General features: G+C 38.7%; 1 protein-coding gene across 1 annotated transcript; it reads left to right on the forward strand.

The window, feature by feature from the left end:
• The first annotated feature begins 21540 nt into the window (after positions 1–21540).
• On the forward strand, positions 21541–22838 carry LOC110168293 (homeobox protein OTX2-A-like). The gene is made up of 3 exons (XM_020933725.1): positions 21541–21637; positions 21796–21947; positions 22212–22838. Exons 1-3 carry the CDS (start codon positions 21541–21543, stop codon positions 22836–22838), a joined length of 876 nt encoding a protein of 291 aa, XP_020789384.1.
• The last annotated feature ends 2615 nt before the right edge of the window (positions 22839–25453 follow it).

Below are 25453 nucleotides of genomic sequence, written 5' to 3' on the forward strand. Positions count from 1 at the left end.
TTGAGGTGAAGGGGAAGCGGAGAATTCTGTGCTACAATTTGCTATTAAAATGCAAATAATCTGACCTGATTTATGGAAATATTATTGCTGTAATTACTGGGTCTTGCATGGAATGAATAAAGATGGTTAAAGGTGGCAAATGATTGGGCATTAAGAACACTGTGTAACTTTTCAGGCTGAATGCTTGTCTCCGTGGAGATGTTATTGCTTTGAACATTTACTCAACTTCAGGTGATTTTATTGCTAAATTACTACTATTACCTTCAAAGACATGGATTCTCTCTGTAAGTGGGATTGCCTCTCCACAGATCTGAACTGTAACATGGCCATTGACATAATATGCTTGTCTCCATGGAGATAGAGATGTTTAATATCACTGTGGGACATTCCAGGCAAAGCAATGACATCTCCATAAACAAAAGCAGGTGGTGGACCCTCTAGTAAAAAAAAAAAAGAAAAAGAAAAAGTTCCATAGTGCCAATAAGATTAATATTAATACAATCTGGGTGATTTCGAAAGTAGAGTGGCAATTTTTAAACTGAAAGTAGGTGGTTCAAATCTAGCTTAGACTAATGTATACTGGTGCCACCTAGTGCCTCCACTCAATGTCATTTCTCTCCAGCGAATACTTCAGGAATCAGAATACACTAGACGCTTCGCAAAAACCCTGGAAGTGCGAGTTCATGCACCAGTCAATCACTGAAGAGCCATACATTCTGTGTTGGTAACGATTCCCGAGATTGAGGATTTAAAATCAGAACAACGAGAATGTTTGGTGAATTTTATCAAGGGGAAAGACGTTATTGCCCTTCTTCCTACAGGATTTGGGAAAAGCTTAATAAATATACCAGTTTTCTCCGTAAGCAGCTCATTACATACGTCACGACCAAATAGTACCGATTGGTTAAATTAAAAAAGTACCCGCCTACCGTCGAGTGAACAGATCCTAATGCTGTGAGGTCAGACGGTTTCTACAAAGTGAAACCGGTTCATGAATCAGGCTAACGCACTACACCATCTTTGCAGAACTTTGTGTGAAAGAAAGGTGGTGGTTGGAGAAAAGAAGAGAGCAAAATAAACCCAAACTTAATTATTATTTTTAAAAGTCCTATACTAAGTGAATTTGAGTTAGAAAGTTGTTACCTCATCAGAAACATACAGTACTTGGAGTTGTGTTTTGTTTCTTTTACAAATGTTTTAAGTAAGTAGTTTATCTTCATCTCCAAACCTCAAAATACTCTAATGTTCTGTTCTATCCTGATGTCATAAAGTGGTAGTTTCCAATAGTTTCCAAGTTAACACTGACCTTTTACCTTTGGGTTAGAAGAGATTGGCAATTCCAGGTCTAAAAATTACGCAAATGATTCTAGTAAAGGTGTATGGAGTTTAAAAACACGCTGGAGCACTTCCTGTATTGCCACATGACATCACAAGGTTGAACAGAGTGAGTAATTAATATTCTCATTAGTCCTTTGTCCTTGTTTTGTGTGGGGATAATTCTTGTTTGATTTGATCTGTACTCGCACCAATAAAGATAAATCCGGTGAAATCCTTCTGTTGAAGTGAGTAATCGTCGCTCAAGGCAGAGTCCATGTTAAAAGTGCCTCCATAGACTCAGTGTGGGGCCTGGAGACAAAGACATGCTTTAATACTGTGGGAATGGGCACTAACAAGTATAAGAAATGGACCAGGACTGTTGCTGTTGAGAGTGAAGCAGATTAAATGAGGTTAAATACAATAGCTGCGAGCTTCAAAGTTGAGAAGAAATGTTTTTCCAGACCTCACTGAATAATATTTTTGATATGATTTGTTTTTTTGCTCTGAAATTTCCTAGTTGTGGGACAAATAAAGTGTTTCTTATGGAATCCGAAAGTGGAAATGATCAAAATGAGGCAATGAAAACATGGAGGAGCACTTAATGACATCACAAGGTTGATCCGAGTATGGACAACTAATTACATTTTGCTGTATGGAAAATCAGTTGTTAAAATATCATCGCGTCTTCAAAAAATCATCTAGATATTGAGATGTTGATGAACTTCTTAAAAAATTTTTAAAAATTAAGATGTATCGATAAAATAGTAATTAAATGATCTTGATGTATAGAAATAGCATACGACCCACAGACTATAAATGGACATAACTAACCAACTAGTCACCCCGTTCCAAATTAGAAGTGAGCATGGGCACGCTTCCGGCTCCACTGACTTTGACTCCAATTGATTTTACACTGAGAAATTGCCACCCCTCTCTCTGTACCTGCTGCAGTGAGCCTCATCATTTGGGTCTTAAAATGTACGTATTAACCCACCCTACATGATCCTGGTGTTTTCATTTCACTAGTTTGTGTGTTAATAAATTCCTCTTTCTAATATGGAACTGGCTTCAAATTCTTTCCTATAAATTCGGGCCTCAGTGAGCTTCATTTGACTGGAGCCAAACCGTACGCTGGATGATGTCACACTCCTTTAGTCTACTTCTTTATATATTCTAAGATAAGAGCACATGGTTATATTAAAAAAGCTACAGTTATTTTAGTGTTGAAAATGACACTGTACTGTAAAACAGAGTGTTTTTATAGTACTGTTGTGAGGTACCAATTATTCTCCTTAGTATCGAGATCAGCATCACAACAACACTAAACAAAATGCATTGAAATGGGCCTGTAGCAGCAAAATGAACACCGAGGGGAGAGATGGAGGGAGGGAGGAGTGAGGAGGGAGGCGAGATTTCACAAAAGGTTCATTCTTTGTGATGAAAAAGAGCAAAATAAAAGGTGGTTCTTGGGCTCCTGGACGCAGTGTCAGACCCGATCATCGTCTGTGCTCCGAGGACACAAAGAAAAGAAGCAGAGCCTTCACAGCTCTCAGCTCTCATCTGCATCCACACTGCAAAAAAGAAAACACAGAGTTACAATGACTTTAACTTCAAGAATATGAATTTTAATTTGACTAGTTTTGACCAGTTAAGATGTATTTACTTAGAGTGATAATATGTAAAGTTTTAGCCAGAAAACAGACCAACCTAAAAAGCCAGTTTTTTCATTATTGATTTGTTTTTATTACACTGAAAAACACTCTGAGCAGGCTTGCATCTCCACAAACTTGACGCTTATTTGGCTGTTTCCATGCTAAAGACATTCCTTTGGCTATAATATTCCACAGTATGGCATAAAACAAATTTATCTACATGGAGAATGTTCTAAAACTGTGTTTTAACTTTCAATTTCTATGGAGTCATGCACTTGACTTTACACCTCCAAACTTTCTAGTGGGTGAGTCCACTAGAAAGTGATTGGTTTCAAGTTAACATTTTCATTTTACCTTTAGTTCAATAAAGATGGACAATTCCAGGTCTGAAATCATCCTAATTCTAGTTTAAAAACACATCGGAGCACTTCCTGTATTACCACATGACCTCACAAGGTGGAACAGAGTGTTTCCAGTTTGAGAGAAGAACTTAACCTAATATGGCTCTAGATATGGATAATAGGGTTTGTGTGTTAAACATGTGTGAATGAAACAATACTCATCTCTTTGTCTGAAACATTAGTATGGAGATACTTTTGTTTCAATAATATTCACAAATACACACAGGATGATCTACAAATAGTCACTGGTTTGTACGTGTGTTTTGATATCCACAAATGCAAATTTAATATTTGTAACTTGTATTTTGGTATTTACAAATAGATGTTTATTTGTAAATAAATATTTTTTCATTTGCTAAAAATTATTTCATTTGTAAAACTGAAAATTCTGTTTGTAAAATGTGAATTGCATTTGTAGATCACCAGTTACACAAATTCATAGGTTTCCGGTAGAACATAGATCAGAAAATACTGTAACATGGGCCCTTCAAAAATCTAATTTTATTCCTGGACAGTTCTTGAGTAATAGTTTCCTCAAATAGTTACAAATACTGAACATGAATGAAACAGAAGATTACCACAACCAAGAATCCTCAAGCCGACCAAACTGCTATGTAATAAACATGAGCGACAAGCCTTGATCCTTATAAACCTCCTGCACCCTGAAATATCTCAAACAGAACAAACTAAATCTCATTGTTGGGCAAATCCTGTTTAAAAAGAAGTGTTACTCTGTATTTAAACTCATGGAGACTTTAGTTAAGCCAGAACGCTTCTCTCCCTCTTCTTCTACACCGCTTTAAATCCGTGTTGTCAACGGCGATTGGCTAAAACAGAATTTTTTCACATGGGCCCCTCCTTGGTGTTAGTGTTCAGTCTTCGTCTAACAATAGCTGGTTACTGGCAATTAAACAGCATTTTCTGAAGGATCTGGCCCATTAAAGCATTAAGTCTGCACGATTCAAAGCTAGAGTAGTATAATAGTCAACAGGATTTCAACTCTCACCAGAAAAAAACAGCTTCATCGAATTAAAAGTATTACATCGATTTAGCCCAAAAGATTATGGTTCGCGTCAAGGTTTGCAGATTAGCAGTTTCTAAAGATGGAGAGAGAAAGGACAAATGGTCAAAAGAAAAGATGGCTGCTGTGGATAAAGGGGGGCTAGCACTTAACTGGCACATGGCAGAGCATACATTTGACACTGAAACATGAGAATACAAAAGATTATTGCTATGATAAATATTAGTGCAAATGTAAATGTGCGGAATAACAGCCTCGGGTAATTAGTTTCATATTATAGACAATAAAACATATACACACGTACTATTTACAGAGATAATATACAGAGCTAGACAATTTTTTGCTGTTTTAATTGCTGTTGTGGCCAATGACCGATATTTGCAGATATCGATATCACAAAGTTGAGTCCAGGGCTGTAACAGTGGCCCATATGGAGAGCACTGTGCTGTTGTACAGTCTGTTAGACCAAATACATGCTCTACAAAACCCCTCATAAATGTTATTGGATCACATAATATTTGTATAGAAAATCATTTAAGAAAACTTATACTATATCAACTATAACTTACAATCATGAAGGAATTATATTTTTTTCTTGCATTATCAGTCATGATCCTTTTTGTGAGTCACCTCACCACATCAGTTGCAGCCTCTTTGTCATCACACACCTGAGATTATCTCCAGTCAACTCCTGCCTATAACAGCCCGCTTCTTCCTCCACTCCCTGACAGTTTGTCAGTTTTCCATACTTGGTAACTAGCTCATGGCTCTTTTCCTCAAGATCTTATTTATTTATTTTTTACATTTCTGGACTTTTTGTAAATTAGATTTTTTTCTGCTCTCAGTGCTTCCTGGATCTCCCATCTCTACTCACCTGGTCGTCTCGTGACTCGTGCTCCACCAGACCCCTTTAGCCCAGTACCTGCCTGCTCCACCGGACCTCCTCTCAACTCCTGTCACACCTGTAAAATACATTTCTTTACTTTACCTGAGTTTTGTTCCGCTTTTGGGTCCTAGATCTGCCATTTTATAACATTTTTCTTGAAACATTTTCAGAAAAGAAAAAAAAAAGTAAAAAAAAAATGTTTGCGAAAAGGCGATAAGCACAAATTTGCTCATAAACTTCATGAATGAGGCCAATTGACTGACGGGGGTACTGTAGAAGAAATATTCTTGCTAAATATCGGCAAAATGTTCAATATCGGACTGATGCAGTTATCTGGATCATTTCTCCGATATGACTGATATTGCTGATAGACCATCCCTAGCACATATTGTTATTGTGTTTCCAGATTAACGCTGAAGCTAATCACCTGTCATACTACATCGCTTCAAATGAACAAGAATAATAAAAGTTAAGATTTATTTTAATGGTGAAGCAAAGCATTACGGTCTTTGATTTCGATTATGCCACTGCAGCAAAACATCATGCTACTCTCCAATACCAAAGTTAACGATACTATTTCAATATCACAGAATCACTAGTATTTCCTCCTTCACACAGTCATATAGAAGCCATTTTGCACATTGCGCCCTTTGACCTCTGCGTGGTTGGTTTTGGGCGGGCGGCTCCAGAAACCAGGAAGTGCAGCCAAGTCCATTATCTCACAATGAAGGGCTAATTATGGACTCTACACCACGAGTCAAATCTCACCGCTGCAGAATCTGTCCCTCTCTCACCCACAGTTTTAATTACTCTTTTATTCTCTGTGTTTTACAGTGCACTCATTTGCCATATAAAAGACTGATGTTAATTGCCTGCTACGGTAATATTGGGTTTCTGTGATTAGCTAGCTCCGCGTTTTGCTAGACTTGATTTTCTCGTCTGTTATGAGGTGAGAATGAGGCAGCATAGTGACAGAAATATATGAAATTGTGTAAATAGTTTTTTGGTAATTTGCATACAAGCAGAGACCAGTGAAAGGCTGGCGTTGGCAAGTTGTCAAATTTGGTTGAAATATTGGGAAATCTGCATGAAATAATTATAGAATATAGGCCTAGATGTTATTCTATAGACTTAAAGGTTCTATATTATGCAAATTTGACTCTAATGAGCTTTAAGCCATGTTATAATGTTGTTGCCTCCTCAAAAACAGACATGGAGTTGTGTTTTGTTTCATTCACACATGTCATTATTTGTCTGCATCTCCAAAGCTCAAAATGCTCTGTTCCTCCTTGTGATGTCATGAAGAGGTAGTTTTCAAGTTAACAGCTACCTCAGTTTCAGATTCAGATGTACACTACTGGTCAAAGGGTTTAGAACACCACACTTTTTCCAGTTTTCTACGGTTTACTGTTGACCAAACCAATATTCTGAACTTTTGATTCATGACAGTGTCCACCTTTGACAGATATAACAGCTGAACACACTCATGGCTCGTTCGTTTTACAATAGAATCAAATATTGTTCAGAAAGTTCTTCCCAAGTCTGTTGCAGAAGTTCCTATTAATGTGTGGGACTTGTAGGTTGCTTCACTCTTCTGTCCAGTTCATCCCAAACCAGCTCGATGGGGGTTAAGTCTGGACACTGTGCTGGACACTCCATGTTTTCAAGCTCATCGTCTTGTGTTTTCCTGAGGTAGTTCTGGCAGAGCTTGGACTTGTGTTTTGTTATCTGTGGTGGATACCTCTGCCACCACTCCATATTGTCGGTGTTATTTAATTTGATTTCATTTACATTAAGTTAATAACAACACATAATTTAATTCCTTTATTTATACTTTTATTAGAATTTTTATTTGATTCACACATTTTAGTTAATGTAAGTCTGAATTATTCACTTACACTTTTTTTTTGTGTGTGTACATGATTTGCCTAATTTGAGCCTTTGTTAAATTATCTCCTTTTTTTTTTTTTTTTTTTTTTTTACTTTATTCAATTTAAACTTATTTTTTTGTCTTTGCCTTTCCATTTGGTCCATCACATTATCTTTTTTGTTTTTTTTTATCCTCTGGCTGTTCAGTTCTTACATTTGTACCATTTCAAGCTCTTGCACGATTTCAACTGCAATAAATAACTGGAAAAATGTGGGTGTTTTAAAACGTTTGACCAGTAGTGTACTTAATACAGTGCAAAACATCCACTCTAAAAACTCTACCCTCAGAATTAAGCAATTTTTTATCAGAGAACACAAAAGAATTTGAGAAACGGTTAGTCTTTTGTACCAGAACATAAAACCAACATCCTGAAGGCATCATGATAAAGTCAGGAGCCTGAGGATGGAGGGGCTGAGCCAGGAGACACTTTGCTTTGCCCCTCCCAAAGAGAATGCAGCAGGTTTTTACAATGTTCTGGTTTGTTTTTATCCTTCAAGGACAGTGCTTGAAACCAGCAAATGAAAGAAAACGTAATCAGACATTCAGTAAAAGAACAATAAAAGTTGTTGAGAATCGTTCAGTTTTCATTCTTTGCTGCCATCGTTTAACAATGCTTTGAGTATTTAGGTCAATTTATTGTCCATCACGGTGTCCAGGTATTTGTAACTATCCAAATTTCGAAGACATACATACCGATATATCTCTACCTTTTAACTTTAGTTCAGCAGAGATGAGCAATTTCAAGGGCTGAAATCATCCAAATAATTCTAGTGAAAGTGTATGGAGTTCAGTGGAGCACTTCATGTATCAACTCAAGAACTCAGCCTAAATATGCAGGATTTGTGTGTTAAACGTGTGAATGAAACAAAACACAACTCAGGTATGTTGATGAGGAAATAACATTACAACATAGATCAGAAAACAACGTCAAATTGACACTTTAATACACTTGCAGCCCTTTCTGTCTTCTTTGACCTTACTTCTGACCAAATCTCTAGGAGAACTTCAGCGGAAATTGAAAAATGCCCATTCAGACTTTCTCTTGGCTCCAGCAGCACTTTGTCTGAGAGTGTCTGGTGTGTGGAGAGTCTGCGCTCTGTGGGGGGAGTCTGAACCAAAGGAGCAGGAGCAGGTCGGCTCTTCAAAGACTGCCTTCTGTATTGTTGGTCAGTCGGGGATTAGGGCCGTGTGCAGCGAGAATGGCCCCTCTAATTAAAAAGGATAAGGAGGCTGGAAAGTAGCGAGAGGCACGGGAGGACGCACTGCAAAAAATAACATCTAGATTAGTGAAAATTGAGGGAAATCAGAATTTTAGAAGTTTGTATTATATATTTCAATGTATTGCTCATTGGCAAACTTCAATTTCGTGTGTCAAACTTTCAAACCTGTCACAAAAGGAAAAAAAAGGATGTAGAATTTTCTTAAAGGTGCACTGCGCAACATTTCTGGTGGACAGTCCACCACCCGCTTGTCTCCATGGAGATGTTTTTGCTTTGCCTGACATGACTTTAAGCTTTTCCCAAATCCCGTAGGAAGAAGGGCAATAACGTCTTTCCCCTTGATAAAATTCACCAAACATTCTCTTTGTTCCGGCTTTAAATCCTCGATCTCGGAAATTGCTGCCAATACACAATGTCTGTCTTCGTCTACATCCATCTTGACCACTTTGTTTACTGTTGTGCTGTACCACAAAAGGGACCCAGACAGGCACTCGAGTTTGACTTCATGGCTTCAAAGCTCTTTGTGAGATTGGCCGATGTGCGGTCTAAAACTTCTGGGGTTCTTGCCAACAGTCTAGTGCACTAGGTGACACCAACCTGGCTAAGGTGCACCTTTAAAGCAAGACTGTGTAGCTTTCTGGAGGTGTCTCTGTCAGCTGCATGATGATGATTCTGTTTTGTGGATGATTATAGCCAAAGAAACAACATTTCCATGGAAACAAGCAGACGGAAGTGCTTCTACAGGCCAATTAAGAGTCAGGTTTGTGGAGATGCAAGCTCACTCACAATAAGGACGCATGTTTGTCACTGTCCTAAGAAGAAACAAAAAAACAAAAAAAAACAACAACAAAAACAGGCCTTTATTTTATTTTATTTTAGTTTTTTTTTTAAAAAACTAACTATCTATTAATTCAAGGAACTTCTGTCTGTGCCTGTTCCACACATAACTCTCGAACCACTCATCCGACCGATCTCAAATTTGGAGAGTGTCATCCTAAAGGTACGAGGGTGTGTAGTGCCATGTGGTTACAGTAAAAAATGCCAAAGATCTGGCAAAATGAGTGATATATTTTAAATACTAATTAAACATTAAAAACAGAGCAGCCCACTCAATGAATGTAAGTTTTTAAGTCAATCAAAACATATGTTATTGAGTAAATGCAAGATGGATACATTTAAAGCCATACCAGGACATTACAATAAAAACAACATCATGGAAACAAGCAGATGGCAAAAAAGCGCACAATGCAGCTTTAAGTTTTATGTTTGGAAGTCATTTATACCCATACTCGATATTGCTTTTTTACAGTGCACAGGGAAAAGAGAGAGAGCAGAAATAAAAGAAATAGTGTTGAGAGTCAGAGTAATTCAGAGCGGATTAACTTTCCTCCTTCTCTCTCCCGCTCTCTCTCCCTCTGTCACTCCGTCCTTAGACACTTTTGTTCTCCGCCCAATGTGAATGTGCCCCAGTTATTTCAGAGCAGTGGGCCCAAAGTGCAGCTGAAGCCTTCTAAAGTTGACCTTAATAATGGAGAAGTGGCTATTGTGGATTTTGATTTGTAAAAACATGTGCAATTTAAATCACAATTGTTCCTTTTATTTCATTTTTGACTTGCCATTTTCATCTGTTTTATTTAGTTACATTTACTCATTAATCCTAACCCAAATGTTTTGATTAAAGGTGCGTTGTGTAACTTTTCTGGTAGAGGGTCCGCCAGTTACTTATTGCTTTATCTCCAATATTCCAAATTATGGCATTAAACTTTTCAATCTCTTTTGAAACAAGAAGGAGGCTAATTTACCGGTTAGATCTGTGACGAGGCAACCCTGTTTACACTAAAGCTATGTTTATATGATGACGGTCTGAACAGAAGACGTAGAAGTGGCATCGCGTCTTCTCTTTTTATTCCGTGTTTAGACAAGGGTTTTCGGGAGGAAATCTGCATGCATATGGTGACGCAAAAGTGTGTGGAATTCGACTGAGTGTGCATACCAGGCGGCTCGGTGGTGGCGCTAGGTGGGGACGTACGTGACGTAAACGCGTACGCAACAAGAGCAGATCTGACCAGAGTTTTACGTCTTTGTTACCAGGCTGGTGCCACCTAGTACCTCCGCTCAATTTCATTTCTCTCCAGCAACTAGGTCAGGAATCAAAATACAATAGACGGTTCGCAAAAACTCTGGAAGTGCAAGTTCGGGCACCAGCCAGTCAGTGAAGAGCCATACATTCTGTGTTATCAACGATTCCCGAGATCGAGGATTTAAAGCTGGAACAAAGAGAATGTTGGGTGAATTTTATCAAGGGGAAAGATGTTAGCCCTTCTTCCTACGGAATTTGCTAAAAGCTTAATATACCAGTTAGCCCCATTAGTGGCACATTACATACGTCATGACCAAATAGCAGCGATTGGTTAAATGATAAAAAGTACCCACCTACCATTGAGCAAATGAATTTTAACACTGCCGTCTAACACACCGTCTAAACGAAAGGCACTTCTGACAAAATATTTTGTTTTTACCCGCAAGCATTCTTGTGTAAACAGACCCTATGAATGCATGTTTTTAAAAGTATTTTTGAGCAATGTAAACACCCATAATTGAATAAATACATCTTATAATACCATACCAGTTTAATACCATATTGTGGAACTCCTGGCAAGGAATAGGATTTCCATGGTAGCGGACTCCCAATCTGAAAAGTTACAGTGCGCCTTAAAATTGTTTTTTAAATTTTTTTTTTATCATAACTTTAATTGTGTCAGTTTTATGGACATAACATCACTCTTTCTTCAGCATTACAAAAGCTTCAAAGTTTTTAAGTATTTTTTTTTCCTGTGAGATGGTTTCAAACTAATTGACGGGCCCATATTACACTATTTTCTGATCTTTGTTATAATGTTTCCTCATTACAAACAGACCTGGAGTTGTGTTTTGTTTCATTTACACATGTTTAACCCAGGGACTCTGCATATTTAGGCTGAGATCTTTTCTCAAAGAGAAAACATTAGATTATTTCAGCCCTGAAATTGCCTGATCTCTACTAAACAAAAGGTAAACGGTGGCTCTTAACTTACCACAACATAAAAATAACAACGTGTGATTGAAATAAAACTCTTTTTGTCGAGATAACAGTATTCTAACATAACTAAAAGCTTAAAAAGTCAGTTTAGCTCAACAGAGGAGCTTTAAAATGAAAAATCACAATATATCTTCTTTAAGTGCATTTTTAGTTTATTTTTTTATAGTTTAAGAGGAAACAGTAATATAATATAGATCAGAAAATGGTGAAAAATGGCCCCTTTAACTTATTTCTAACCCCACACTAAATATACAAACAAAATGTGTAAAAATAATTGTCACTTCCAATCCACAATCACATGTCAGCGGCGTTTTGGACCCTGTTGAAACTTGGCTTATCCTAAATAGAGCGGGACCAGCTTAGCCTCATATTTACCTCCATCAGAATGAGAATAGAGCCGTGTGCTGGGCTCCAGATGCTAAAGACAGTAGGAGGTCTGTTTGCGGTGGGGATGCCAGGTTGTGTTTTTGTTTGGCCCTCCTCCGCCCCTCCCCTGGCCTGATGGGGGGTCCGGAGGGGGGGTCTCCGCAGAGGGGGGGAGTCCCGGAGACCAGTGCCCAGGTAAGGGGCTCACCGTTTGGGTAACACTGGCTGCAGACGGTGGGAGGTAAACGAGGAACCAGCAGGGACAAGATATGGGGCCCTCCCTGTGGAAAACACAGCTTTAGTGAGAGATGGGAGTGTAAAATGACATTGTATTTGTTTAGTGATTAGAATCATCTTGTGTTATCTGGCCCTAAAAGTGAAATTTATTAAAGCCAGCTAAAACTTAAAATGCTGCTTTTGCTTAAGTTGGTGAAGTTAAGTAATGGTGTCCTGTCATCATTAGCTACTATTGAATGATTCATACAGTAATTCTGTTGATGCAAAAATTGTCAAAAATGCAAAATATGCTAAATAAATTGACTCTTGTGAGCTTTAAGTAACCTTATAATGTTGTTGTCTTGTCAAAAACACATGGAATTGTGCTTTATTTCATTCTGTAAGTTTAATTCAGTAAGTTTCATTCAGTATTATTAGTCTGTCTTTATCTCCAAAGCTTTTTTTTTTTTTTTTTTTTTTTTTTTTTGCAGAGTGGGACTGTTGTCGCATCAATGCAAAGTCCAGTTCACTGTTATGGCAGGAGTGGAGGGTGGAGAGATATATATGTACATACATACACATAAACACATACACACATACACACACACACACACACACACACACACATACACACACACACACACACACACACACACACACACACACACACACACACACACACACACACACACACACACATATACATATTTTAAAGCCAAAACAAAATTGACATACATGTAAACTTAAATTGAGGTAGATAATATGTACAAAAAACTAAAACAAAAACAAAAAAAGAACAAGAAACTGAGGAAGTGGTTAGAAATAAAATCCTAATTCTTCTGTAATTTTAAGTGTTGTAATAGATTTAATGTTAGAAACAGTTTTCAGTGTTTGAAGATTGTTTTTGATGTCCAGTATAATGATTCGAAAAGGGGTCTGGAATTGGAGAATTTGCATTCATGGATATGAAATTTTCCCAACAGAATGAAGAGGTTTACTAAATATTAAATTTTATACTGTTTATGATGGAAATGGGTTATTATGCTTGAGCAGTCCAAATGAATTCTGACAGAAGTTTTTTCTTGGACAAGTGGTTCTAAATTTGACCAAAGTTCATTTACAGTAATAAAAGAGATCTCCAAAGCTCAAAATGTTATGTTCCACCTTGGGATTTCACGTAGTTTTCAAGTTAACAGCTACCTTTTAGCTTTTGTTTAGATGAGAGAGAAGAAGAGTCAATTACAGGGTTGAAATCATCCAAATGTGGAGTTTAAAAACACAACTCCAAGTCTGTTTCTGATGTGGAAATATAGCATTGATCAGAAAACAGAGTAAGTAAGTAAGTCTTTATTTATTTATATAACACTTTCACAGACATTTTCTGTCCCCAAAGACACTTTACAGAGCATTATTCAGCATTATTCATACAGCATTATTCATTCACTCTATACCCTGGTGATGGTAAGCTACTATTGTAGACACAGCTGCCCTGGGGCACACTGACAGAGGCGCGGCTGCCATGCCACTCGGCGCCATCAGTCCCTCCGACCACCATCACACACACACACACACACACACCACTTTCATACTAGGCAATGTGGGAGAAGTGTCTTGCCTAAGGACACAATGACTGAATTGATTGTATTTAACTGACCTTGACTATCAACTGTTTATGGAGACCTGTAGCATGTTTTGGGTTGATGGGGGAAACCGGAGCGCCCGGAGGAAACCCATCCAGACACAGGGAGAAACATGCAAACTCCACACAGAAAGGCCCAGGTGACCCGGGGATCAAACCCAGAACCTTCTTGCTGTGAGGCATGAGTGCTAGCCACTCAGCCACCGTGCCGCCAGAGTAATATGGGCCTTTTAAGTATAAAGCAATTTCAGCAGGTTTAAAAAAGCGTTTGACTCTAATAGAAGTTATTTCTAACAACATGCTTCCTTGTCTATTGTCTGACCCTTTGTATCTCTATGCAAACTGGTATGCGAGATTTTTCAACTTAAATGACATTGCTTGTAAAGTCAATTGTGGTACAGATCACAACATTTTGTAAACAAGGGCCCCAAGAAGCATCAGAGGGCGCCGCAAAGCTTAAAACAGTGATGCCATGAAAGGATTATTTTTCACTCAATACTTAAACTAAAGTTCAATAGAGAATGAGAAGGATTTGTAAACACCTGTAAGCTACACACTGACTTTTGACAGAGACGCTGGTGCTTCAAATGTCATTACTCCTAATACTAATCAATGATCAATAAATCTATCAGTGACCACGCTCTGAGCAGATGGTACAGAAATACAAATGTTGAATACTGTTATGTAAGTGGAGGGTCTCTGTGGCAGATGGGAGCTCTGTGTGCCCATTGATTTGAACTTGAATTTAAACATATTGAAGAAATGGTGAACAGTGGACAATTGATTTAAATGAATTAATTGCATTATTTCCTATTTTCCATGTCTTATCCATATAGGACGTAGCTCACATTTGTCGCTGACCTGGTGCCCAAATGTTGTCCAAGACTCCACAGTATAGCATTAAACTTATCTATCACCATGGAGACAATTCAGCAGGTGACACTACCAGGCCAAGTTTGCAATAAATAACTTTATTTATAATAATATTTAATGAATAAAGGTGATATGTTTTCTATAGCACACTGTGGAACATTCCAGGGAAAGCATTACATCTCCATGAAGACAAGCAGGTGGTGGACTCTCTAGAAAAGTTACATAGAACACCTTTAAAACCTGACACATATAGGGATGTAATAATATATTGGATCTTATAATCAAAAGTCTTAAAAAATATGAAACTACAAAGACCATGATTCATTGCTCCATTACAGCACAGACAACATGAAATAAACTATTCTCAAGTACTTCATTTTAGGATTATGAAAGTATTGATTTACAATGACGTCTTATCAAGTACCGTGAGATTGGGACATTGATAGTTTGCAGTGACATCACGTTGGGGGTGTTCTACGTGTATCTCTATTCACATTTACGTCACAAACCAGGAAGACGTTTGGGAACACGGGACAACTTCTGGCAGGCGCTGTTTTCCAAAAAAATTTGAAAATGACCCAGTTTTCTTCATCTCCATGTCATTGTAGTGTTTTGTTATGTTCGGCTAATCAATGAAAACAACTATACCTCAGTTTTCATCATTTCCCCACTAACACACAACTCCGAGCACACTGGGTCCATGCAATTAGAAGAGATGAGGACTGACCGCTGATCACGTTTACTTCAGTGGGTTTTATCACGGTCGGTCAGCGAGCCCAGTGTCGGGAACTACACCGGAAGTTGTCATGGCATGTTTCCAAAAGTCTTCCTGGTTTGCGACGAAAGCGTGAATACAGACTATTGGCGAAATGTTCAGGAGTTGGGGACACACTGGCAAACACAGACAAAAAAAGTGTTAAGATTGTCTTAAAAATCAAGAAAATTACAAAATGGATTTAAACAAGTGTTAATGGTTTTGTTTCAGAGTTTGATTTTCAACAAAAATGTGAGAGTGCTGAAAAACTGTGTGACTGTAATTTTATGTGTGAGAGACTTCTTTAATGGCACAAATCATCTCACTTGTTGTAGTTCGAACTAAGCCATGTCTTTTTGGTCAGATTAAGCCTGATTTGAGTAACGGACCTTTAGACAGAGTAGTGCTGTTAGTTAGCTTCACACCCCCAGGGACCGTTAACGACATCATCTGCAAAGTATTAATATTACATGAGGTGATACTTGCATTTTCCCAGAACCGTTACGACGGACGAGAGAGGGTCCCACGATTCACAGCTTCAGCCCCGACCCCGCCTCCTCCGACCCAGCAGGAGGCGCAGTGACTGTGCGGATTGGCCCGGAGCAGAGGAGAGGGGCGTATCTGCACTCACATTAATAATCATCTTCACCTTTTCTGTTATGGCGCTCTGTTTTGCCTCTCCGGCGCTCCCCCGGGCCCTCACATATCTGCAGATGAATTATAGATGAGAGCCGGAGATGAGAGCAGATCTTTGCTTTGGGACCACTTAGGCTCTGATAGGCTGTTTGTTATGGTGGTCTCTAGAGGGAACGAGAACATGTAGTAATAAAGCCAATAAAATGAGCTATTTGTTGTAATTGCCATGTTCAAAAACACTAAAAAATACTCTGTTGACCCTATTTAAGTATATTATACCACCTTTTTATTTCCATTTAATTGTTTTATGTTGATTCAAAGCAAATTATTTAGATTTTAAGATTATCTACTTAAAACTGTGTTCCTTTGAAGTAAAAATATTTAGATGGAAAAAAGTTACGCATTGTATTTCTGAGTGTACTATCACTGTGTTCACACTTGGATTGATCCCAGTTCAGTTCCCATGTAGACTTACTTTGGTCTAGTTCTAGTTTAGTACTGGTTTGAACCTGGTTTAGATCTCATGTAGACTTTATTTGTTCTAGTCCTGGTTTAGTACTGGTTTGAACCCAGTTTAGACTTCATGTAGACTTGATTTGTTCTAATTCCAGTTTAGGACTGGTTTGAACCCAGTTTAGACCTAGATTTGATTTGGTCTGGTCCTGGTTTAGTACTAGTTTGATCCCGGTTGAGACCTCATGCAGACTGGAGTTGGGTTAGTCCTGGTTTAGTACTGGTTTGATCCCAGATTAGACCTCATGTAGACTTCATTTGGTACTGGTTGGATCCTGGTTTACACCTCATGTAGACTTGATTTGTTCTAGTCCTGGTTTGGTACTGGTTTGATCCCGGGTTAGACCTCATGTAGACTTAATTTGGTACTGGTTTGAACCCGATATAGACCTCATGTAGACTTAGTCTGGCTCTAGTCTTGAGTGGTGTAGTCCCGGTTTAATGTTTAGTTCCAAAAGTGTGAATGCATCTTAAAAGATGCTAGTAGATTCTATCATTTATGCAATAGTTTCTGTTTAGACAAGATCTTAACCCTACTAAAGCTACACCAAGGTCTAACCAGGTTGAAGACTGAATTTGCACTTAACTATTGCACCTGCCGAAACCAGAACAAACTGGCCAAGGCTAATGTTTGAGTAATCCAAATTCAAATCAAACGACAAAATAAAGACAATGAGTAAACCAAAACAAGCCAAAATCCAGTCTAAACCAGCTCTGAAAATGAACTTAAGATACAAACAGTCAATACACCAGACCAAACTAGGCTTAAACCAGGACTACACAGTTACTAAGCAAAGCCAGGCAACCCAAAACATGCACAATATAGATAGTTCTGACCAAGATCACGGCCTGCTGACAGGTTTTCCCAGTGGCATTGAAGAATGGGCCAAATGCAGAGGACAAATCTCCAGGTCAGGGTTAATTTAGTACCCTAACCTGAAGACTAAACCAGGCAATATACAACAGGTCTAAATGTTGACACTAACTTTATCCACAGCCCAAAACTAAACCAGGACTACTTTTATCTTTTTAATTTTTTTTTATTGATTATGTTTTACAGTGTTGTTATTGTAATTGTAATAGGCTATACTAGTTTTTCTGCTTGGTGTTTGTACAAAAATAAATACACTTTGATTGATTGATTGATTATTGATCTTACTCAATCTTTAACCTCTTCATTATTTCCTCATTTCAAACTGACTTTTAGTTCAAGCCAGTACATTTTATATGCTTGACTGATAATTAGGACAAATACATTTTTACTCCATATAGACTCGTTGGTGTATCGATTTAAAGCCGGTCTACGCAAGCAGCCATGGCACAGTCTGGTCGTCTGGCATCTACACTCCTAATTAACTTCTGTAACCTGCTGCTGTTACGTTTATTCACGGCGGCTGAACACGACTGTAATCAAGACGAATATTCCGTTTCTACAGTTTATATCTGGGCACTGACAACGCTACGATTCAACAAAGAAAAACAAAACCAAAATAACGAACAAACCTACGCAATCTATTGTTTATCTACTTTTACGCACGCCATTTTCACAACGTTTAGGAGCAATTATTTTAAAAACTCCAGTCCAAGTGAGCTTTGTTAGTGATTATTATAATTCTATAAGCTATGTCACAGAACCAGGAAACTGGCTAAAATTACCATTTTGCCACTTGTGTAAAAAGGAGATTTTCCAGTATCTCTTTAGTCTCATTCTAACCATGTTTTTATTTATTTGATAGGTCTAAATAGGCTATTTTGTAGATTATAATTTAATAGAATAATTTCCCCAATAATGGCAATGTTTTGAGATTTTATTTGTGTTAATTTTGTTTATTTTCTTTCATAATATTCAAATGGGTCAACTTGGATCTGTTTGGCCTAAGAATACGGTTTTGCGTATTGTCATATCTGGATGAGTAAAAATTCGCTTGCAAAGAATAGAGTTTTTGCTTTTTTGCTTTCCCAATCATTCACCCATTAACACTAAACTAGAGTATGAATTATTTGAGAAAATATTACGTGTATTCCTTTAAACTACATTTGCATATATGGCTACTGCATGGTCAACCCTTCTTATGTCATCACAATAAAATTACTGTCGCTATTTCATCCATCTACTCTTTATAATTCTGCATATTTCCATTGGCTCCAAAAATCCTTTCCTCTCTCTCTTTTCCCTTTCCATAAAATACGTGGGGCTTTTCTTTAGTAGCGCATTATCCGCATCAAACAGGCTTAACCGAGCGAGGGACCTAATCAAAGCTGCCTCGTAACTGCTCTGCCGCATCCGGGCGCTTAAAAAGTAAGTTAAGCTTTATTTTCAACCGTTTTATTTCATTGGGTTGTTTATCATTGAGTGCACGGGCCTGGAGTAAACGTTCACTGCAACTTTTACGCACGGGGCGGTAATTGGGGAGGCGTGAAACTTTTTCTTCGTGCCTCTGATCCTTTTTAGGCTCCAAAGTTCAGAAAGAAAGGCGGTTCATTCAAGCGTTTGACTAAGCGATTAGGAGGCCAGTGGAGCAGTCACAACTTCAGATTATGGAAACTCTCAGCCTTATAAAGATTTGGATAAGGTTCATAAAGAGGGAAGAAATACTATAATGTAATGTCCAAAACTGGTGTCAACACGAACTTGCGCGTAAAGGCTATCTGTGCCAATAGGTCTTTGAATATGGCAAGCACTCTATTTTTTTTTAGGCTATGAAATTTTATATTATTTGGCCATTTAGTGCAATAGACCTTCTGGACAAGTGATTAACCGATTAGAACTACAGTAGCCTACTTGGATTGCCTTATGATGAAGTGAATATACGATAAATAAAAAATAAAATAATCGGCTAAAATAAATAAATAAATAAATAAATAAATAAATAAATAAATAAATAAATAAATAAATAAATAAATAAAATCGACTTACATCTAATCATTTATAGCTGGAATAATAATGATCCTTGTGTATAGTTGAAGAGAGCAAATGGCCTACAGGAAATTGCTTAGACTGAAACGTAAATGAATAATCTTATAAATTATAATATAATAATAATAGTGGAAAGTGAGTTGTCAGTTGTGCCGGTGCTGTGGGGGGCAGGGGGCTGTCTGGCGCTCAGCTGGGCTCGCGGACACAATGCCACGCTTTGTTTTATTTTCGTGACGCAGAAAATTGAGGACGGAGTCGTGGCTGGCGTCCTATAATCAGGCCAGCGCGTGCCGAGCGGATTATCTCGTTAATTTCTTACTGAAAGAAGGAAAAACTCTAGTAGCCAATAATAATTAAACCCCCAAACATGGTATTAGGTTATTTGGTATTGAACGTGAGGTCTGAGGAGGCAGAGAGGGGACAGATTGCAAAGAGGAGTGGCGGTTATGTCTGTGCGTAAAAGTCCCCTTTACACCAACTTGGCACATTGCAACGTGGAGATGAAGACGCAAAATCTTAATACAGTTTGTAAACCATTTTAACAATTACATCAATGAGTATGAAAGGTTTATTAATACACCTCTACACAGACGGTTTTACACAAAATTGCGTGGGAAAGTTAAGTTAAACTCAAGTTGCAATTCACGTTTCCAAAATCTAGCCAATTATATTTACGCGAAAGCTCACACCATTTTGTGAAGTATTTATTTAACTATTAAAACAATATATGCAACTGTAAAGTGACTGAATGTGGAAGGCCTACAAAGTCTAAAATGTAGGCTTCTTGGACTATTCATCAAAATTAAAACTTAACCTAACTTTGGTAAAATTATATGCTAAAATATCATAAAATTATCCTTACAACCTTCTTGAGAAGCAACACATTTCTTTAGATAGTGCTTTAGTATGAATTGGCAAATGAAATAAACTTCTATGACAAAGCATACTGTACATGGCACTAGCAGTCATAACAAAACCCTACATAAAACAAAGCCCATTAATAATAAAGACAATAAAAGATAATGTGTTACATTATTACAATTAGCCAGTTAAAGCTTTTGTTACATTTCTGTACCTGGCCCAGTCATCCGAATACACTTTAGTCCAGATAGGCAACAGGTTGAGGTGATAATGAGTTAGACCAACGTTGTCACCCATTACCTGTCCACAGATGTAGTGAGCAGTCTCTTTGTTTATTTAGATTAAGATTAAGTGGTCTTTCCTAATCAACACTTTCGGATAGTCTCACCGCCCAAATCTAATTAACGAGTGACAATTCATTACGAAAGAAAACGGGAGGAGGGGGAGTCAAGTGTTCGCCTAATAATATGACTGAATCGGACTAACTTTTGCGCGCTTGTTTCTAATTTGCTAAAGTTGCTCTACGTATTTTAATATCGTTACATGTGAATGGACCAACTTTTTATGAAACAATAGTCCGTAGTTAGACAATTGGAGATACTGAGTTGTATCTGAAAGAGCGCTCAGTTTGCAGTACTGGTTCATTGTTTGTTCCCCTGAGTCTTTTGTTATCGGCATTACTTATCGGTCAACAGTAGGCTTTGTCTGTGCAAATGGCCCCCCAATCAGCTGTCTATTTAGCTTCGCCTAACCTGTGGGTATATGCTAATCGTAAGGCTCAGTTGGGGCCCTACGAGTGTGTGCGCATTTTAACGACAATTGTTTTGTTTTGGGTCGTATGTACGAGTATAGGCCAGTAGAGCAGAGGAGAGGAGGAGTGTATGGTATGTTTTGGGGGGTGATTAGGGGCGGGGTTATAGTGGCAGTTTGGAGAAGGCGAGGTGGTTGGAGGAGAAGGGAGGGGGGCCAAAGCGCTCCCAGAGCAGTGAGGACAGCTGGGGGTCTCCTCTTGGCTTTAAGAGCGCAGCAGAATCCAAGGGCGCACACTTGTCCAATGCATCGCACCGCGTAAAGGTCGTGCGTAATAACCGTCGAGAGAAGAGCGCGCGTTAAATCGCAACTGGACTTTCACCCATTTCCTTTTGTGCTATCGATAAAAGACACCAAACGGATACTCGCGTGGATTCAGCCGTTTTTGTGGTTTCCTGTATTTTAGTTTTAATTTTATCTTTGCCCGGTGCACCCCAACAGCCGCCAAAATGATGTCCTATTTGAAACAACCGCCGTACACAGTGAACGGACTGAGCTTATCTACCTCAGGCGTGGACCTGCTGCACCCTTCTGTGGGATACCAAGGTAATTTAATTTACAAGATTAATGTTAAACATTTATTTTACGCAATAGCCCATGTTTATTTTGAAACACCATAGTCAAAAACATTGTCAAACTGTCCTTAAAATTAAGGTAATTTATTGATGTGATTTTAATCTTATTTTTATTTTTTTTCTCCCCAGGAACTCCAAGAAAGCAGAGACGAGAGAGGACGACATTCACACGGGCCCAGCTCGATGTGTTGGAAAACCTGTTCTCCAAGACGAGATACCCTGATATTTTCATGAGAGAAGAGGTGGCCTTAAAGATCAACCTGCCCGAGTCCAGAGTGCAGGTGAGTCTAATACTCTAACTCAAAACATTATAAAACAATACAGTGTTTCTCTTGTGAGCGCAGACAGGTGATTTGAGGTCGTTCACTTGGCCTGGAGTGTGTGCGCCCTCAGGCTCAGGCACAGTGGCTCCATTGTTTTACGCGAGACAACTTTCCCTTTCCCTGTTTTGCTGTTACTGTAAACTGTTAAAGAGGGCAACAAAGCTAGTCTATATGTCTGATACAGTTCTGTAATGTTAAGTATTTTTGACATTATCATTTCAGGTTTGGTTCAAAAACAGACGCGCCAAGCATCGGCAGCAGGCCCAGCAGACGCAGACTGGGGTGCAGAAACAGGCCGTGAACAGACCGCTGAAAAAGAAGGGCTCTCCAGTGCGAGAGGCAAGCTCCGAGAGCGGGGCTAGTGGGCAATTCACGCCGCCATCCAGCACCTCCATTCCGGCTGTAAGCAGCAGCACGGCCCCGGTGTCCATCTGGAGTCCGGCCTCCATCTCTCCTCTGTCAGACCCGCTCTCCACCTCCTCTTCATCGTGTATGCAGCGTCCCTATCCAATGACCTACACCCAAGCAACGGGCGGCTACAACCAGGGCTACACCGGCTCCTCGTCCTACTTCACGGGAATGGACTGCAGCTCGTATTTGTCACCCATGCATCACCAACTTTCCTCCGCGGGCTCCGCTATGAGTCCCATGGGCGGCAGCGGAGTGTCCAGCCACATCAGTCCCGCAAACACGCTCTCCTCGTCGGCGTACGGAGCAGCGACGGGCCTGGGCTTCACCGGAGCAGACTGTCTCGACTATAAGGACCAAACCTCCTCATGGAAGCTCAATTTCAACGCGGACTGTTTGGATTACAAAGACCAGGGCGCTTGGAAATTTCAAGTTTTATAAATGGACAATTCAACAGACTCAATTAAAGCCCTGCATTGGAACATTTAGTGCTAAAACTTCTACCTCGGCGCGATGGAGCCAGACTGCAGCTGCTTGTCTCCAGGCGGCGTTAACTTATTGGACATTCAGATTCTTCCTAACTTTGAAAACATGGACCAAATCAGTTGCCCAAATGGAAAAGATACCAAAAGAGTGAGAGAGCCTAAGTGAAGTTTGAAAATATGATCTGAAATTTTGTTAGGCTCATTCCTCTAGTCTTTTTATTTTGTTGGCACATTGAAAAGGCCATATGATCAAAGTACGTGTGTGTGATAGAGAATGAGAGAGAGAGAGCCTGATGTAGCATGATTGGATGTGAAATAATTCAGAATGCACTATTTAATTTATGAAAAATTTAAGACTAGTTAAGACAATCAGTCAGTTTGCGTCTTCATGTATTTCTTTGTATTTTAAACATTTTTGTGTTAGTTTTTAATGTTATTTTTGTACTGCCTGTATATGCAATTTTCAATACACAACTGGCTATGAGTTCTGTTTCATGTGTTATGTCAATGGTAAATTATTATAAATATCTGATTAGAAGTGGCCAAATCACACCCACAAAACAATAAAACTGCTTTATACTTGATGCACGTGTCTACATTTTCATTTTTTTGTTTTTAAGATACAAGTTCCATTTTTTATTTAAGAGCTACCACTCAAGTGCACGAGATTAAATTTGACATGTGAATTATAGGTTGTTAATCTGATCTCCTAAAGAAGATAATCCCACTATTTATTGACTGCTGGTCCGATATGTGAAAGCTCCCATGACCAATAAAAAGCAACATGACAAGAGATACAATTTAGGTATGGATTAAACAATTTTACTTTGTATGGCAGTATGCTTTGTATCAGAGCCAAAAAGGCACTGTAATAAATTGATAAAGCTACGTTTATTTATGCATTTGGATTGTATGAAAACAGAAAGTTTAATTTAGGAGAGGAAAACCAATCTCGGTGTAGAGCCCAAAGATCACATCACACACCAAAAAATGTAAACGAGACATTATTTTTTCCATTCCATGTTTTACAATTTAAAGCAAATAAAACGCTTTTGAGCATGCAACTAGATAAAAAAAAAAAAAAAAATTAAATGTATGTATTTATTGATGATAGGGCGCAGTAAGGTTTGGTGACACATTGTTATCTGTGAAGTTAAAGTTTAAACCTTTTTAAATTATTATTACGATTACACTTTTAGTTAATAGTTGATTATTATTTTTACATTTATTTATTTATTATTATTATTATTTGTATTTTATTTGTGGATCTTAAACAGGGTAAAAAAACTCCAACTGTCCACAAAAATTCCGGGTCGTCCACTTTTACGCACGCAGGACGCACCACCCAAACATCGCCAAATCGGCACAATTATTTAAATCCCGGGTGACAATAAGTAGTCCTGCGTGCCCTTTTGGGAGACAGACAGGTCGAGGGCTCGTGCGTGGATTAAACGGCTCGTGCTATCGGTCTAATTAGAACGAGACAGGAAACGTGAGGCTCGCGCTCAATCTGCCGAAGTGACCCTCAATTAGCGCGACACGACACACGTCCTTAATGACCGAGTGGTAAATGGAAAAGTCATTGACACGTCTGTAGCTGTATATTAGGCCCAGAATACACAGAGGGCCCACAGGTCAAGTTTGGCCACTCACTTCAGAAACAGGAAATACGATCGTGGTGAGGGGGTTTGTTTTCCCACAACACGTGGTGAGACAGGTTTTTACGCACAATCATTTAGTGCAGATATCATTAATATATCACGTAAATTGTGTTATTCCAGGTAAAATAATTAGATATGGAGATACCAAAATAAAAAGCAACGCTGTTATATGATTTTTTACGTAGATATTAGAATTATAGTCTTATTCTTTGGTTTAAAAATTACGACAAGTTAGGACAGATAACTGACAATTTAAAATATTCTCTATGTCTTTTAAATGTGGGAAAAGTCTTCAAAATTTGGCATACTACAAGAGTAAGCTGCATCTCATTAATAGAGGTATGATGAACCAAGCATCAAAATTTTAACGGGCTAAGAAAAAAGTCTAAAAAGTAAAATTGATCTGCTTTTGACGGACCTGTGTATGTTTTTATTAGTTCCATCCATTGTGTCAGTAAAGCAGAAAGATTACCATGGCACCTGCATCTTAATTCGTCCATAGAGTATTATAAGATACAAAGTAGTTTACAAGTGGGCTCCCTTTAATTTCCAATACCATATCGTCATTATATTAGGTCGTATAGGTCGGTGTTTTCAACAGGTTCAATAAATGTCAGCGAGCGCACGGGTCCAAGTGGTACCATTCTGTTTTAATTAAGCACCAGCGACACTAGAGGGGACATATGGGCCGGACAGACGCGCTCCGTAATCCCCTCGTCGCTTTTGAGGATGTTAAACAATAAAAGGGCCTCGGAGGTCTGCCCCAGGCCAAAGAAAAGACCGCACATTCTGTCGAGCTTTGCCCCGAGGCAGAGCTTTCCCAAGCGGCTTCTCTCTGCGCCGCGGCCCGGGGTCTCGGCTTCCCCCGCGGGCGACGAGTGATGCCACACAGGGGCTCTCTCTGGCTAAA

The sequence above is a fragment of the Boleophthalmus pectinirostris genome, unplaced genomic scaffold (assembly GCF_026225935.1).
Source record: "Boleophthalmus pectinirostris isolate CB_2022bp ecotype Guang Dong unplaced genomic scaffold, ASM2622593v1 HiC_scaffold_13, whole genome shotgun sequence".
Lineage (NCBI taxonomy): Eukaryota > Metazoa > Chordata > Actinopteri > Gobiiformes > Gobiidae > Boleophthalmus > Boleophthalmus pectinirostris.

Excerpts from the sequence above, each read along its gene's own strand:
- LOC110168293 (XM_020933725.1), top strand. The coding sequence starts at position 21,541 with ATGATGTCCTATTTGAAACAACCGCCGTACACAGTGAACGGACTGAGC. Across the intron at positions 21,638-21,795 it reads CCCTTCTGTGGGATACCAAG|GAACTCCAAGAAAGCAGAGA; the intron begins GTAATTTAATTT and ends TTTTCTCCCCAG. Across the intron at positions 21,948-22,211 it reads TGCCCGAGTCCAGAGTGCAG|GTTTGGTTCAAAAACAGACG; the intron begins GTGAGTCTAATA and ends TTATCATTTCAG.